The sequence below is a fragment of the Phoenix dactylifera genome, chromosome 16, assembly GCF_051530095.1.
Source record: "Phoenix dactylifera cultivar Ajwa chromosome 16, Ajwa_hap1_PhDact_Kaust_v1.1, whole genome shotgun sequence".
Lineage (NCBI taxonomy): Eukaryota > Viridiplantae > Streptophyta > Magnoliopsida > Arecales > Arecaceae > Phoenix > Phoenix dactylifera.
In genome coordinates this window covers 2,692,787-2,711,379 of record NC_143205.1, presented here as the reverse complement: position 1 = coordinate 2,711,379, position 18,593 = coordinate 2,692,787, and the positions used below count along the sequence as shown (strand labels likewise).

Sequence of the window (18,593 nt, the reverse complement as noted above, 5' to 3'; positions counted from 1 at the left end):
ATTCCAGAGGACATGATTTTCGGAGATAAAGAAGCGGAGTCGTCCCCAAAGCAGCGGAGTCGTCCCCACTCAAAAAGCGCTAACACGCCGAGACGTCCCCGTAAAGTGCCGAGTCGACCCCAGATAAAGTAAAAAGTAAAATCCTATAGGCGAGACGTCTCTCGTTGTAGCGGAGACGTCCCCGGAGCGCCTGGGACGCGACAGACAGCTTTTCAGGTTTGATTTGAATTTCAAATCTTCTCTACTTTATCTCTAACGGCTATATTTGCTTTTTGGGCTATAAAAGGGAGCTCTTAAGTGCTTCTCAACAACTCTTTACCAACCAAAAGCAAAATCATTCAAGAGAGAAGTTAGAAAGAAAAGCTCAAGGGAGTGAGTGCATTCAAGAAAGGAAATCAAGTGCTTACAAGTCTCCCAAGCGATTTCAAGCTCAACCACTCTCGTGTGCTCGGGATTCAAAGCTCACACCCAACCCTACGCGTCCCACATCGGAAGAATCAACAACTCCCACGCTTCCAACGGCAAAAAGATTCTTCCGGATTTCATTGTTCATAAGTGCTATATTTGCTTTCTAGAGCTTTTATATCCTTTTGTACACTCTTTTATTGTGGTGCTTGTTCCAGTCAAGGGACTTGGAACAAGGGAAAGGGCGTCCCAAGCCTAAGAGAAATTGGGGGTTTTGGGTTTGTTGTGAGCCCGGTGTAAAACAACGAGTTGGGTAGTGAACTCGCAAAACTACCGTACTGTAATCTTGGATTATAGTGGAAATTCCCAAGGCGCTTTGGGGAGTGGATGTAGGAGCGGTGAAGGCTCCGAACCACTATAAAACCGTGTGTTTGTGGTTGTCTCTTCTTATCGCTTTATCTTTGCTTTAGTTCATATATTAGTGTGTTTTATTTTTAAATTAGCCAAAAAGTTTTAAAACACCCAATTCACCCTCCTCTTGGGTGACCATCTCTGGGCAACAAGTGGTATCAGAGCGGGTGCTCTTATATTCCTTGAAAGACCTAACCGTCTTAGCCAAAGATCTAGATGGCAACACCCTTTAACAATGTTCCAGCCGAGGGGCAAGCAACCAATAGACCTCCACTCTTCAATGGGACAAATTATACCTATTGGAAGACTAGAATGAGAATCTTCATTCAAGCACAAGACTATGCCTTGTGGAGGGTTATAGTCAAGGGACCACAAGAACCATCACATGTGGTCAATGGCATTCGAGTTCCCAAACCTGAGGAGGATTGGGATGAGAATGATGATAGGATGGCTCAACTCAATTCTAGAGCCATGAACTCATTATTTTGTTCCTTAGATGTAAATGAGTTTAATAGAGTCTCCACATGTACTTCCGCTAAGGAAATATGGGATAGGCTTGAAGTTACCCACGAGGGTACAAATCAAGTCAAAGAGTCCAAAGTGAACATTCTAGTTCACAAGTATGAATTGTTTAAGATGGAACCTAGTGAAACCATCACATGCATGTTTACACGTTTTACCGAAATTATTAATGGCCTAAAAAGCTTGGGCAAATCTTACACTAACCCCGAACTTGTGAGTAAAATTCTCAGGTCACTGCCAAAAGCATGGGAAGCAAAGGTCACGGCGATTGTAGAAGCCAAAGACCTCAACACCTTGGGGCTAGAACAACTCTTGGGCTCATTGATGACGCATGAGCTCACGATGAAGCAGCATGAAGAAGAGCTGCCAAAGAAAAGGACAATCGCACTCAAGGCCACCTCAAGTGTATGTGAAGAAGAGAGCAGTGAGAGTGAAGAAGAAAGTCAAGATGAGGACTTGGGTTTGATAGTAAGGAAATTTAAAAAATTCATGAGAAGAAAGAAACCATTCCCAAGAAAGAAATTTGGAAGGAGAAATGATTGGGAGAAAGAAAAGGAAAAAGAAAGAGACCCAATCGTATGCTATGACTGCAAGAGACCGGGACATATTCGTTCCGAATGCCCTCAACAAAAGAAGCACTTTGGAAAGAAGAAGAAGAAGGCATTGAAGGCAACATGGGATGATAGTGACACATCATCCTCCGAAGAAGAGAAGGAAGAGACCGCCAATCTATGCTTCATGGCGTTCGAAGATGACGAGGTATGTCAAAACCCAACTATAAATTTTACTTTAGAAGAATTATATGATGCTTTTCAAGAACTTATGGGTGATTGTAGTATGTTGGGAGCAAAGAATAAAGAATTAAAAGCCTCCAATCAAAAACTAAAGGAAAACATTGAAAACCTATTAATTGAGAAGGAGAGCGTCAAAAATATGAACACTACTAACCTAGAAATCGAAAATTCAAGGCTTAGCACTGAAAATGTAAAGGCAAAAACACTAATCAAGGAATTAAATCTAAAAGTAAATTCCCTACTCAAGAATAATACCTCACTTGCGCAAACTGTTGAATCTCTTAAAAAGGATATGGAAGAACTAGTTAAAGAAAATGTGAATCTTAAGAATGAGATACATAAGTACAAGCCAATTGTTGAAAAATTCACACAAAGCTCTGAAAAATTAAATCTTATTCTTTCAAATCAAAGAGCTGTTTTCAATAAAGCCGGATTAGGATATAAAACTAATAAGCAACAAAAGTATCTAAAGAATTTCTTTGTAAAAGCAAAAGATGTAAAAACTGAAAAACCAACATGCTTTCTTTGTGGAAAGATTGGACATAAAGCCTACTCTTGTATTCAAAGAAAAATCCAAACTAACAAGAGTACATTTGTAAAAGCTAAAAACATAACTAAAATATGGGTGCCTAAAGGAACCAACTACACTAACCACGAAGGACCCAAGAAAACTTGGGTACCTAAGAGCTTCACATGATCATTTTGCAGGTATGCCTTGCAGCCGGGAATAAAAGGAGAATGTGGTATCTTGATAGTGGCTGCTCAAGGCATATGACCGGTGACAAGAGTCTCTTCGTCACCTTGGAATCGAAAGAAGGAGGGTTAGTCACATTTGGAGACAATGCTAAAGGCCGAATTATTGGTGTTGGTAAAATCTCCATATCACCCTCCTCATTTATTGATAATGTATTGTTGGTTAATGGACTAAAACATAATTTGTTAAGTATAAGTCAATTTTGTGACAAGGAATTTAAAGTATCATTTGAATCATCACTATGCATAATTAGTAGTCCATTTGACAATGAGGTCATACTCACAGGACATAGGCATGGAAATGTTTACATGGTAGATCTTGATGATCTCACCATGAAGGATGGCCAATGTCTTGTAGCTATGAATCCCAAAGTCAATGAGACTAGTTGGTTATGGCATCGTAGGTTAGGACATGCTAGCATGGATTTAATTTCTAAATTGATTACAAAGGATCTAGTCAAAGGACTACCGAAAATAGACTTTGAAAAGAATAAAATTTGTGCGGCATGTCAATTAGGGAAACAAACAAGAAGTTCTTTCAAGTCTAAGAACATAGTCTCAACATCAAAACCCTTAGAACTAATTCACATGGATTTGTTTGGACCCACTAGAACTGCTAGTCTAGGGGGTAAGAAATTTGGTCTTGTCATTGTTGATGATTTTTCACGTTTTACATGGGTTTCATTTCTTGCACACAAAGATGAGTCCTTTCCCGCTTTTATCAAGTTTCATAATAAGGTTTCAAATGAACTTAATCTTAAACTAAAAGCAATTAGGAGTGATCATGGTACCGAATTTGAAAATCAACACTTTGAAAAGTTTTGTGACAAAAATGGTATCAATCACAACTTCTCGGCACCTAGGACACCCCAACAAAATGGGGTGGTAGAAAGGAAGAATCGCACACTAGCAGATATGGCTCGTACCATGTTGTGCGAATCGGATCTACCAAAGTATTTTTGGGCTGAAGCAATAAATACCTCATGTTATATTTTAAATCGTGCTTTAGTTAGATCCATCTTAAAGAAAACACCGTATGAATTGATGAAAGGTAAGAAACCACATATAAGTTATTTTCATGTTTTCGGTTGTCGATGCTTTATTTTGAACAATGGAAAGGACAATCTCAGTAAATTTAGTGCTAAATCAGATGAGGAGATCTTCTTAGGTTATTCCTCATCTAGTAGAGCATACAGGGTCTTCAACAAGAGAACTCTCGTTGTTGAAGAATCCATTCATGTTGTGTTTGATGAAACTAATGGAGATTCTTCTAGAAAAGAAGAAGATGGTGATGCAGGTATACTTGAAGACGGGATCAAGGAATTCTCCATACAAGACAAACAACATGAGGATGAGATCAAAGAGGATACAAATCAGCAAGATGAAGAAGATCAACCTCCATCAAGAAATCAAGATCTTCCTAAAGAATGGAGGTATGCACATGGTCATCCAAAGGATCTAATCCTTGGTGATCCTTCACAAGGTATAAGAACTAGATCCTCTTTAAGAAACACTAGTAATTATTTTGCCTTCGTTTCACAAATAGAGCCTAAATCACTAGAAGAAGCTGAAAAAGATGATAATTGGATGAATGCTATGCAAGAGGAATTAAACCAATTCGAAAGAAATGAAGTTTGGACTCTAATGAAAAGACCCCCTAATGTTTCAATTATAGGCACCAAATGGGTATATAGAAATAAACTAGATGAAGATGGGATAGTAATAAGAAACAAAGCTAGGCTAGTGGCCAAAGGATATAATCAGGAGGAAGAAATAGATTTTGATGAAACTTTTGCTCCTGTTGCTAGGTTAGAGGCTATTAGACTGCTTTTAGCATATGCATGCTTCATGGATTTTAAACTCTATTAAATGGATGTAAAAAGTGCATTCTTAAATGGCTACATAATGGAGGAAGTTTATGTAGGACAACCTCCAGGTTTCGAAAATCACTTACATCCAGATTATGTGTATAAATTGCATAAAGCATTGTATGGACTTAAGCAAGCTCCTAGGGCATGGTATGAAAGATTAAGTAATTTCCTAATTGAGAACAAATTTAAGAGAGGAAATGTAGACAAAACCCTCTTTATTAAAAGAAAAGGAAATGACTTATTGCTTGTACAAATTTATGTGGATGACATAATTTTTGGTGCTACTAATGATAGTCTCTGTCAAGAGTTTGCCAAGCTTATGCAGGGAGAATTTGAAATGAGCATGATGGGTGAGCTCAACTTCTTCCTTGGGCTACAAATAAAACAATCAGAGGAAGGCATCTTCATCAGTCAGTCCAAATACATCAAGGAAATGCTGGAAAAATTCAAGATGAAGGATGCAAAGGAAATCAGCACACCCATGGGCTTAAGTTGCAAGCTTGACAAAGATGAAAAAGGTAAAAGTATAGACTGCAAATTGTACAGAGGTATGATAGGCTCTCTACTTTACCTTACTGCTAGTAGACCAGATATATTATTCAGTGTTTGTGTGTGTGCTAGATACCAAGCATGTCCTAAGGAATCACACTTGCAAGCTGTTAAAAGAATTTTTAGATATCTAGTAGGGACATCTAATGTAGGCTTATGGTATTCTAAACAATCTGATATAAATTTAACTGCTTATTCTGATGCTGATTTTGCTGGGTGCAAACTCGACAGAAAAAGCACAAGTGGCACTTGTCAATTCTTGGGTGCCAATTTGGTTTCTTGGTTTAGCAAGAAACAAAATTCAGTTGCCTTGTCCACAGCTGAGGCTGAGTACATTGCAGCTGGAAGCTGTTGTGCCCAAGTTCTCTGGATCAAGCAACAACTTGAAGACTTCGGTATTAAAATGGACAATATACCAATTAAGTGTGATAATACAAGTGCAATCAACTTAACAAAAAATCCTGTCCAACACTCTAAGTCAAAGCATATAGAGATTAGGCATCATTTTATTAGGGATCATGTGCTGAAAAATGATGTGATGATTGAATATGTATGTACTGAAAATCAATTAGCTGATATCTTTACAAAGCCCCTTTGTAAAGACAGATTCAATTTCTTAAGGAATGCTTTGAGCTTGTATGATCCTAGCAAATGAATTGAACTTGTATTGCATTGCTTTGCTACTCGAACTAGTAATCCACCTCAAGGCAAACATAAGTGAAAGCATGAATTCATCTAAACTAAATGACGAACTGGTTGACTTTCCGGAGGATGGTTACCCTCCCTTGGACTCTTCATGGAGATATTTTCAGAGCCTATTTCATAGGTATTCGAAATTTGGTCAAACGTTCCTCATTTCAATATTATTAATTCAAAAATCATTATCAAATTTTTATAGGATGTATCATTGAGGGGGAGGATCACAAACAAATTCACTCTAAGCTTATCAAAAGAGATCATATTGATTGGGGTGATTAAACAAAAAAAAAGGGAGAAGATAGAATACAGTCTGAAATTTTTCAGTGCCGGAGACGTCTCTGGCAAATCGCAGAGACGTCCCCCCAAGCGGAGACGTCTCACCTTAGTCGCGGAGACGTCTCGGGGACCGAATGAGGCCTTTTTAAATAGGTCAAAATCGCTCGAGCCGACTCGAGCTTTCTCCCTCATTCCCGACCAAAACGGAAAGCCCTAGCCTCCATTTGCCCTAAATCACAAACCCTAGCCTCCATTTGCCCTAAATCACAAACCCTAGCATCCATGGCACCAAAGAAAGCTAGGACGACCCGTGGGAAGCGACCTAGAGTAGCGGGCGACGGTGAGGAACGGCGGGAAGAACCCTCCGCACCTTCTCCTCCGGTTGCTCCGCCAACCACAACGATTTCCTGTGCAAATCGCACAGTCACAACCGGTAGGTACATAGACTTTGCATTTTTAGATCATGAGGGGTTCTCTATTGGAGAGAGACTCCGAGCCCAAGGGTGGGAGCATCTTTGCACCCTCAATACCTCGACCTACCCCGGCCTTGTTAGAGAAATGTTTAGTAATATGGCTTTAGGGGACTTAGGGTTCACCGCACATGTCCGAGGGACATTAGTAGAAATTAATGAGGACATCTTATCCACTGTTTTGCAAATCCCTAGGGACGGCGAGGCTCCAACCTCACATCCCCAAAGGGAAGTAGCTCTAAACTTAATTTTAGGAAGAGAGGACTGCGACCCTCTTGATGTTGTCAACTTCCAGGACCTAAATGCAGAGATGAGACTCCTTTTAAGCATTGTCAACCGGGTCCTATTTCCTAAAACCGGTCGCTTCGATTTTGTTTCGGAGCGAGACTTAGTTATAATGCATCACATCCTACTAGGGATCCCTCTAAACCTTCCTAGACTCATGCTAAATTACATTGCCCTATGTCATAGGTATTCTAGATTTAGTATACCCTATGGCATGATCTTTACCTTAATCTTCAAACACTTCAAGGTTTCCATTCCATCAAATGAACCTGCAAAGCCCTTAAGAAACACCGACTATTACAATGAGGGCTCAATGAGAAGAATGGAATTTCACAAGATAGATGGGTCTTGGGTCAAGGTTCCAAAAAGAAAAGCACAAACCATAGAGGCTGAGATCCCACATCATGAGTCTGACCATCACTCTCCTCCACCTAGCAACATGGACATCCCTGATATTCCCTCCAGCTCAGCTGGACCTTCCACATCCATGCCACCACCTCCTCCAGTCAGTGGGCCCTCCTTCCTATCAGAGGAGCAGATGCACACCTTAGCATCTGTTATTTGTCAGCAGATGAGAGAGGAGATGAGATCCATGATGTCTGCAGAGCTGGCCCCCATCAGACAAGAGCTGCAGGAAATTAAGGCTCAAATTGAAGCCCAAGAGCAACAAATAGTTGGGGTGGGTACCACCCAAACCTGCAGATCATTAGAGCTCAAGGACAGCTTGAAGGCCATTTCCAAGAGCCTCAAAGAGTTGACAAAGCCAGATGGCAATGTGGGCACCTTAGTTGCCCAACTTAGAGGCAGAATTGAGATGGCAACCTTAGAGTTTGAAGCACTTGTGGCAGGTTTCCACAAGTCACAGGGAGATCACTTTAAGACCCTCATGGATTCTATCAATGGTTTCATAGATGCAGCCTGTAAGGCTTATGCACAAAGTACAACTGGTAGGCCCCATGAGCAACGACGCCGATGATGGATATCCTGTAGGATCTTCTTTTTGTAAATCCTAGGCCATTTTGAAACACTTTTGTATTAGAAATCAATACTTGTAATGATTTCTTCTTTTGACTATGTACTGACTTCAAAGATCTACAATGACATATGAATGAATACAATTTCTTTTGAAAACCTTGTGTACATTGCCAATTCTGTGTATGTGTTTCTGTGATTGTGCATGTGATTGTGTGATATGCCATAAAATCCTACCACATACCTTGAGTATTCAAATTTGATACAAAGAAACAATGCACATAAAACAGGGGGAGCACACCTTGAATATGCTGAATTTTACTAAAAAGGATAATTTGTCCCCTTCATGTTGATGACAAAAAGGGGGAGTAGATATTTGTATATTGAAAGGGGGAGTAGAAATTAGATATTGTATATTGAAAGGGGGAGTAGACATGGATATTGAATATGGAATGCAAATTTTTTAATCATACTCCAAAGTTGATTTAGAAAAGATAAAATTGAAGAATATTGATTTTAAGATAATTGCCCTTCTGGAAAAGAAAGGGGGAGTCAAAAAGAATCTAGCTTTCAATTATCTTCAGCATCAATATTTCATTCTAACTTGATTCAAATTCAGTTCATATGATAAAATCATTTAAGAACTATAAAGATCAATCTTATGCACAAGGAAAGAACTGAAAATTGAATATTTTGAGTGATGCACATTGTATCTAGTTCAAATCAAAACATTATACTTGTATATCTGATCAATACTGTGTATATGTTTAAATTTCAAATTTTGCATATACTCAGTGTTTTGTCATCATCAAAAAGGGGGAGATTGTTAACCTCCTAATGGATTTTGATGAATACAAAACACTAGAGTAAAATTCCATTATATCTTAACAATTCAATTGAGAAATTCATGTGTTTTATTTAGAATATTGTTAAGAAATGTCTAGGCAAGTTCCCATAATTTTTATGAATTTATTGAAGAATATTTTGAGCTAAAGAAAAGTTCAGGGACAGCCGAGACGTCTCCTGATAGTTTCAGAGACGTCTCTGGCACAAGCAGGAAGAACTGGCACACTTGGAGACGTCCCCGGCTCCTGTCGAGTCGTCCCCGCGTTAGCGGAGTCGACTCTCTCAGTAGTGGAGTCGACTCTCTCAGTGGCGGCAGAAAGACGCTTTTCAAGGGATATGCGCGAGACGTCCCCGCTATACGCGGAGTCGTCCCCGCAAGCAAAAAGGAGACTTCCCGAGTCGTCCCTAAGATGGCGGAGACGGCTCTCTCAGGGTTTTCCAGAGAATGGTTTTTTCGGTGATAAGGAAGCGGAGTCGACCCTGAGAAAGCGGAGTCGTCCCCACGCATAAAGTGCAGACAAGCGGAGACGTCCCCTGAAAGAGCGGAGTCGACTCTCTCAGGGAATTCCAGAGGACATGATTTTCGGAGATAAAGAAGCGGAGTCGTCCCCAAAGCAGCGGAGTCGTCCCCACTCAAAAAGCGCTAACACGCCGAGACGTCCCCGTAAAGTGCCGAGTCGACCCCAGATAAAGTAAAAAGTAAAATCCTATAGGCGAGACGTCTCTCGTTGTAGCGGAGACGTCCCCGGAGCGCCTGGGACGCGACAGACAGCTTTTCAGGTTTGATTTGAATTTCAAATCTTCTCTACTTTATCTCTAACGGCTATATTTGCTTTTTGGGCTATAAAAGGGAGCTCTTAAGTGCTTCTCAACAACTCTTTACCAACCAAAAGCAAAATCATTCAAGAGAGAAGTTAGAAAGAAAAGCTCAAGGGAGTGAGTGCATTCAAGAAAGGAAATCAAGTGCTTACAAGTCTCCCAAGCGATTTCAAGCTCAACCACTCTCGTGTGCTCGGGATTCAAAGCTCACACCCAACCCTACGCGTCCCACATCGGAAGAATCAACAACTCCCACGCTTCCAACGGCAAAAAGATTCTTCCGGATTTCATTGTTCATAAGTGCTATATTTGCTTTCTAGAGCTTTTATATCCTTTTGTACACTCTTTTATTGTGGTGCTTGTTCCAGTCAAGGGACTTGGAACAAGGGAAAGGGCGTCCCAAGCCTAAGAGAAATTGGGGATTTTGGGTTTGTTGTGAGCCCGGTGTAAAACAACGAGTTGGGTAGTGAACTCGCAAAACTACCGTACTGTAATCTTGGATTATAGTGGAAATTCCCAAGGCGCTTTGGGGAGTGGATGTAGGAGCGGTGAAGGCTCCGAACCACTATAAAACCGTGTGTTTGTGGTTGTCTCTTCTTATCGCTTTATCTTTGCTTTAGTTCATATATTAGTGTGTTTTATTTTTAAATTAGCCAAAAAGTTTTAAAACACCCAATTCACCCCCCTCTTGGGTGACCATCTCTGGGCAACAGAAGGTAAATTTATCAATACTACAATATTAAAATTTTGAGATAAATAAAAACAATGCCAACATAATTTGTATAAAACCGCTTACAATGATTTGAATGTCAATTGAACTTAATTACCGAGTCTTGTGTTTAACATAATTTCCTTAAGACAAATTCGTCTCCCTCTCGGTGCTTAAGGTTTGTATAGATATTTGTCTTCCAGAATAAAATGGTATGAAACCTCTTGAAGATGAAGCACTACAATCTTCAAGCCTTGTTTGAAACTTAATGCTTAGTACTCAATTATGGGAATGGGCTGGAAGGAATAAAGAAACAAGTTTAGAGAGAGAGAGAGCAAATCTGGAAATCTGTTTACAACTTCAGAAAAAAAAAATTCTGCAGATTTTTGGAAACCTCCAAATTTCTGGAGTGAAGGATTATTCTATATTACAACTGAATAGCAATTATAGGAAGTTAATAAAATGCCTTGAAGAGACACAACTATTGATAAATGACAGTTTTAAAAACTATTCCGTCACACTCTTTTTAGATCAACTTCGTGGTATGTAAACCATTCATTAATCTCCCAATGTGGGATTCATATTTTTCCATCAAAAATCCATTACCAATTTGATACTTTGAAGCCAATTATCTAATTCACTACTTAACGAATTTGAGCATGTGAATATATCACGTTATTCTACTCAAAGAGTAGAATATGTTTCCACTTAGACCTGTTCAATTGAACATGTGGGTCTTACATTTAATTTGGCTTAAGCACTTAACTCCCATAATGCTCAATATTCTAACAAGCTTTAGGAAAAAAGAAGCCAGGAAGGTTTTGGAGCTCAAGTGAAGGGAAAGAAAATGGAATCGGTCCGGCTAGCTGCACCTTCATAAATTTTTCCTAGAATAGTGAGAAAAAGAAGGGAAAGGACCTTCTAATCAAGCATAATGAAAACCAATTTAGTGAGTTCTCAAGGAATCAATCAATAGGGGTAGATCTTGCAATGCATATGTATACAGCCAAATCTAGAAGATTCATAAAGGGCCTCTCTGCAACTCCAAGCTTGGAAGCATACTTTTCTATGACCCAATATAGATAACCTAAAACTAATGGAGCTAGAGCAATGTGTTGATCTTCTGTAAGGGCGATAGCCAAATGAAGGTGGGCTTTAACAATTTTGACCAGTCGTAAATAAAGATAAAATTCACATATTCAAACTAGAAAAAAGTTATATACTCTTTTAGTGACAGGCCCGATTTGCCGATAATAGTTGCTATATAAATAGAATGGCTAGCATTTTCATATAAATCTAAGCCGAACTCCCTATCAAAGACGTAGACAAAGGCATTAGCATAAGATTCAGAAGAAACTCCAAATCCAAAGGCTAGGATTAGATATGTCATGGTTCAAATATAATGCATCAATCAAAGATGATCAAAACAGAGAGCTGCAAAATGAAGGGATTGGTTCGTAACAAGAGGAAATCTATACAAAGTGATGATATTTCAATGCCTCTTTTTCCCTCAAAGGGAGTCCTTGTGGTTAGAAACATAATTAAGCCATGGATTCTAGAGTCTTGACTTAATTAGCTAGGACTAATGCGAGTTATTAACGTTCTAGAGCAAAGTTTTGAAATCCGGTCTTTTACAGAGAAAGGTTTATTTGTGATGTAGAGGAAAATGGAAGAAAGGGATGGGGGTACACCATATCTAAAAATGGGGCTCAGGATGACAAGACCAAGAGGGTCAAGAATGAGTACCTAGGGGAGAGCAAATTCTAAGAGACGAGCTCTCGAGTTGCTCGTGCCTCTCTTTAGTCTACTTGGCCATAGATCTGATGATGGAAGTGTCCAGGTTTATAGGTTGAGAGAGAGGGGTCTCGAATACTCAAAAGAGGGATAGGGTTGTAGGAAGAAGAGTTGGAGTTGGAAGGAGACAACTATGGAAGCCAGGGCTTGCGGGAGGAGATAAAAAAAGAGAGAAAAGATGGGCTATATTTAAAAAATCAAAACGCAACCTACCAAGGCATATCCAGATTCCAATTAATTACATGATCTAAAAGATGCAAAGATTGACGCAGGACGGATGTAGGGATTGGAATGCAGAGAGAAAGAGGGGAAGAAGAAGAGAAAGAGGAGAGGAGAGGAGGAAGAAGAAGATTAATTTTCATGCAATAATTCATTAAAAAAAAATAACAAATGCATGCCCTATATATATATAGGGCTACCAAATAACAAATAAGTCCCAATAAAAAAAAACAATTCGAAAGAGGTCCTCACAAGACAATATGCAAACTAATCCTATCAAAATAAATAATAATAAAAGAAAAACATCAATCAATCCAGCCACAATGAAAGTGGCTGGACCGTCTTCCTGCGACGACCATAATCCCGCAAAATAATCAGTCCAGTATTCGTGTCCGCACCAACTCCCCCCGGGTAAGAAGAAGTCGACCCCGACGAATGACTCTGGTAGTACTCCAAAAGATCTGGGTCAATGCGCTGTAACTCCGCACGGGTAATCCATGTAGTATCAGACTCCGGGCGTCCTCGCCAACGAACCAGAAAACGCTGAACACCCCAATCACTGGTAGAAACAGTCTGCTCATCTAAAATGGCATCAATATGTTCTTTTTGTGCTGGTGGTAAAGCTAGATTGGTCGGGGATGGGATGGAATCAAGAAGAGGAGTATCCTCAAGCTCAAGTGATGGCGGAGTGAAAGGGTCAGTAGGAATAGAAAGGGGGCCCTTGTAAGCAACCAAATCCTCAATATTAAAAGTGGAGCTAATACCAAAATCAGAGGGAAGATCAAGAACGTAAGCATTAGTACCCACGCGTTGCAATACCCGAAAGGGCCCAGCACTACGAGCCTGCAGTTTTTTGACGGTTCCAGATGGAAACCGCTCAGGCCGAATACGTATCATCACATAATCCCCAGTTTGAAATGATTTATCTCGCTTATGAGAGTCAGCTTGTAGCTTATATTGAGCATTACTCATATGAATGCGCTTGCTAATTTCCTGATGCAGATTATGAATGTGCTGTGCAAATGCATGTGCAGACTCAGAAATGCGAATATGGGGGGACATAGGTAGGAGATCTACAGGTTTGCGAGCTTTATAACCATGGACCACTTCGAATGGACTCATCCCGATAGATCTATTGACTGATGAATTATATGCAAATTGGGCGACAGGCAGAATAGAATCCCAGTTACGATTGTGATCCCCGACTAGACTACGCAGAAGGTTACCTAGACTTCGGTTGACGACTTCGGTTTGGCCATCGGTTTGAGGATGATAAGCCGTAGAAAATTTAAGTTTGGTGCCAACCAGATGCCACAAGGTTTTCCAAAAATAGCTCATGAAACGGACATCCCTATCGGAGACAATGGTTTTTGGTAAACCGTATAACTTAACAATCTCATCAAAAAATATCTTGGCTACTCGAGAGGCATCAGAAGTTTTGGAACAAGGAAGGAAGTGGGCCATTTTAGAAAAACGATCCACAACCACAAAAATGGAGTCATGTTTCCGAAATGTGCGAGGAAGGCCGAGTACGAAGTTGATACTAAGGTCAAGCCAAGGGCGATCTGGGACAGGTAATGGAGTGTATAGGCCAGTATTTTGTTTTTTGTGCTTAGCTAGTTGACACGTGCGACACTGTCCCACAATTTTAGCAACATCCCGTTTCAAACTTGGCCAAAAAAATTGACGTTCAACTTCTTCTATGGTCTTATCACGGCCAAAATGTCCAGAGAGACCACCGGCATGTACTTCCCATATCAAGAAATCGCGCACGGAAGTGCGCGGAATGCAGAGCTTGGAAGCTTTGAACAAGTACCCGTCTTGTAGATAAACACCATCAATGTCCTTGTCCATCAGCAAGGGCATTATAGAGTTGGCCAAAATCTGGGCAAGACAAGTAATCGAGCTTAAGTCTATCAAAACCGGTGATGGAAACAGACATGGCGGACAACAGAGTTACTCGACGACTTAACGCATCAGCAGCTTTGTTCGCAGCACCGGACATATGCTTGAGGACAAAAGTGTAATCCTGGAGGAACTGAACCCACTTGGCATGTCGATGATTAAGTTTTTTCTGGGAATTAAGAAAACGAAGTGCTTCATGGTCAGAATAGAGAACAAATTCATTAGGAAGGAGATAATGTCGCCAATACCGTAGGGCCTGGACTATGGCATAAAATTCCTTGTCATAGGTGGAATATCTTTGTCTAGCCTCATTCAGCTTTTCACTAAAATAGGCTATAGGATGACGTTCTTGACTAAGCACACGACCTATTCCTAAGCCAGACGCATCACATTCCACCTCAAAAACTTTGTTAAAATCAGGGAGTCGCATAACTGGCGCTTCCGTCATTTTTTTCTTAATGTTATTAAATGCGTTAGCGGCTGCGCGTGTCCACTGAAAATCACCTCGTTTAAGACAATCAGTGATAGGTGACATAAGTGTACTGAAGCCCTTAATGAAACGACGGTAAAATATGGCCAGGCCGTGAAAACTACGGATGTCAGTAATATTCTTAGGTTTAGGCCATTCAACAATTGCGGTGATTTTCGCAGGATCAGCAGATAAACCTTCAGAGGAGACTATATACCCTAAGAAGTTTACGTGAGTAGTGAAAAATGAACACTTCTTAAGGTTAGCATAGAGGCTCTCGTTGCGTAAAGTCGTACAAACTTGCCTTAAATGGCCTAAATGTTGCTCCTTAGTTTGACTATAAATAAGGATATCGTCAAAGTACACGACTAAAAATTTGCCCATAAAAGGTCGGAGTACTTGAGTCATCACTCGCATAAATGTACTTGGAGCGTTTGAGAGGCCGAAAGGCATTACCAGCCACTCATAGAGGCCATCTTTTGTTTTGAAGGCTGTCTTCCATTCATCTCCTGGACGAATCCGGATTTGATGGTAGCCACTTTTTAAGTCAATCTTGGAGAAAATCGAGGCACCTGCCATCATATCCAGCATATCGTCGAGCCGGGGAATAGGAAAACGGTATTTGACCGTGATTCTATTAATAGCCCGACTGTCTACACACATTCGCCAAGTCCCATCATTTTTTGGAGTAAGAAGGGCAGGTACGGCACAAGGACTTAGACTCTCTCAAATAAATCCCTTTTGTAGAAGCTCGTTAATTTGCTTTAGGAGCTCTGCATGATCAGAAGGGTTCATCCGATAATGGGGCAGGTTAGGAAGGGTAGCTCCCGGGACTAGGTCAATGGCGTGCTGAATATCACGCAAAGGGGGTAAATGATCTGGAAGGTCTTCCGGAAAAACTTCTTTGAACTCCTCGAGAATAGCGAGGGATTCAGCCGATAATGTGCTTTTAAGATGTGGCTGAAGTTCTTTAACTAGCAGGGCAAACACCAGAGAGTCCTTAAAGACGTTCCTCTCAAATTCCGTGGGGTTAAAGATATGCAGTTCCTTCCCCTTTGATTTACTCTTGTCTGTACTCTTATTTAGCGTTTTGGGCCGTAAAGGATTAAGCTTAATCTTTTTACCCTGGAATACAAAGGAGCAAGAGTTAGTTCGACCGTAGATGGTGACATCGAGATCGAACAACCAAGGCCTACCTAATATCAGATGACCTACGTCCATTGGGAGTACGTCACACCAGACAGTGTCTTTATAAGAGAGGATTTGAATAGGTACAAGACACCGTTCCTTAATGTGAATGGACGACGTGTCGATCCAGGAGACCTTATAAGGGTGAGGTTGGGACACAGGAGTCAGACCCAAGCGGGCGACAATGCTGGAAGATATCGCATTAATGCAGCTCCCGCTATCAATGATAACTTTACAGTCTTTTTCGCCGCATTTAATGTAAGTGTGGAAAATTGAGGTTCGTCTCCAGTCATCAGTCTCTTTAGGCTGGGTAATTGCACACCGTACTACATTCACAGTGGATCGGTCAGGTTCGTGGGCAATTATCTGGGGAGTAGGTCGGATACAACCTAAAGTGTGTGATTCTTCCTCAGTTTCGTCTTCGACATCGTGAATATCATCTAAATTAGGCTCATAAATTTGTTCCTCCAAATTATCTATGTCATCCTTCTGTTCATGTGTGTCAATAACTAGGGTCGGATTTGCACATTGGGAGGCAACATGACCAAACCCTTGGCATTTAAAGCACTGAATTCGTGAGCTTGGTTTTGGAGGTTCACCTAAAATTCCTTTGCCTTTAATATCTCGGTTTTGGATAGGTGGAGAAGAAAAGGGTTTAGGAGGGACAGAACCGACTGGGGGTCTGGGTCCAGATGGTTGGGCACTAGTGGGGACCCGCCTGGTGTCAGGGCGCCTAGCAAACATAGATTTGGAGAATTGTTCATAATTTTGCACAAATGTATAGGCTTGGTCTAAAGTGGACACTTCACGAAGGACAAGTTCTTTCCTAAGCTCATCATTTAGGCCTCGTCGAAATCGGCTCAAGATCATACGTTCATCTTCAGCTACATTACTACGCATCATAAATTCATCAAATTGGGCGATGTATTCAGTAGCTGTGCGACTACCTTGTCTTAAATTGTTCCATCGATCTAAGAGGTCAGATTGATAACTTAATGGAAGGTATTTTTCTTTTAATTTTTCTTTCATCTCTACCCAATCGGTAATAGCAGGTTGATGTCTCCTGGCTAACAGTTGTTCGGTATTTTACCAAAACAACTTGGCTCGACCAAGGAGTTTCATTCTAGCGAATCGGACCTTTTTCTCCTCCGACAGATTGTACCACTCAAAGAAGTGATCCATTTCGTGTAGCCAATCGGAGAAGACCTTCGGATCAAGACGACCATCGAAAGTGGGGGCTTCAACCCTAATGCCTCGCATTACATCTTCATCAGGGTCACGAGGCTCTCTAGATTCTACGGTATGTCGGTGACCTCTATCAACAGGAGGAATGGGACCAGGTCCTCTAGGGCGAGGGTAGGCATAATGGTGACCTGGAACAGACCTATGATCAAAGTTGCCCTGCCGAACCGAACCTTGTTGTTCTAGGATTTGTTCTAGGGTATCATCGTCATCAAGACCCGGTAAATGGGGAGTACTAACCTTTTGGGATTCAATAACCCGTTGAATTGAAGCCTCAATTGAATCGAGTCGAGCATTAACCTGGGTGGACATTGTGGTTAGGTCATGAATTTGGGCGTTGTTTGCTTGGACTTGGGCATTCGTATTTTGGACTTGAATATTAGTGTCATGGATAGCTTTTAATAGGGCTTCAATTTTGGAATCCATGTCTAGGGGGAACTCAAGATTAGATGCGACACGACCACTACGTAGATGCATAAAATGAATGATAAAATGTAGTAGCCAACCAACTATAAAGGTTCCTAAGTAGACCTAATGCATGAAATGAATTCACAATTGCAAAGTAGATGCTCAATATAAACTAAAACTACTCCCTAGCAAATAGTCATAGCAAACTGTAAATTACTATGAAGCACAGGCCAACAAGTAATGCAGTCCAGTAGTACTAAGTTTTCGGACTATGCAAGATGGTACTGAGCCACGTATGTTTCCCCGAATTGAGCTAGCTCCACAGTTAATATTAAAAGTGCTGCTACTAGGGTTTCTGTTTGTCTTGTGAACGTGTGTGAACGCGTGTATTTTGGAATTGTAGACGCAGTACCACGCACAAATTAAGAAAATTAATGCCAACTTAATTGAGCAAATTGAATCTGCAGGAAATGGGAGAACAGCGCTGACCTGGTCTGGAGAGAGACTCGTGCGCGCAGAAGAGACGTGGTCTACAGAGATGTAGAACAGAAGCTCGATGACGACCGGTGGCAGAGAAGGGATCACTGAGACCTCCCTGAAAGGTTATCAGAGAAACTGATGGCGGCTTTGGTCGGGACAGTTCGTGATGGCTGATGGCGCGGGGACCGGCGATGGCGAGTTGTAGCAGCGGCGCGGCGGCGACTTAGCAGCGGCGAGCGGCAGTAAAGAAGGGCAGGGGCGGCGCGCAGCGCGGTGGTGCAGCAGCAGGCGTGGCAGCAGCGGTGGGGAGCGAGCGGGGAGCGCTGTCAGTAGTGGAAGGCAGAAAGTTGCGGTGGTGGGAGGGCGGGATACGGTGGTGGAGGTGGGAGCAACTGTTGGCAGGGGAAGCGACAGTGGCGGTCTGCGGTGATGGCTGTCAGAACTGACAGTGGCGGTGCAGCAGTCGACGGCGGCGACGGCAACGCGGCGGCGCGGCGGTGGGAGCAA

At 41.4% G+C, this 18,593-nt stretch overlaps 1 protein-coding gene across 1 annotated transcript; it reads right to left on the bottom strand.

Moving 5' to 3' along the window:
• Positions 1–12,703: 12,703 nt before the first annotated feature.
• On the bottom strand, positions 12,704–13,516 carry LOC149751088 (uncharacterized). Its single transcript, XM_089927919.1, has one exon. It carries the CDS (start codon positions 13,514–13,516, stop codon positions 12,704–12,706), a length of 813 nt encoding a protein of 270 aa, XP_089784045.1.
• Between the last annotated feature and the right edge of the window lie 5,077 nt (positions 13,517–18,593).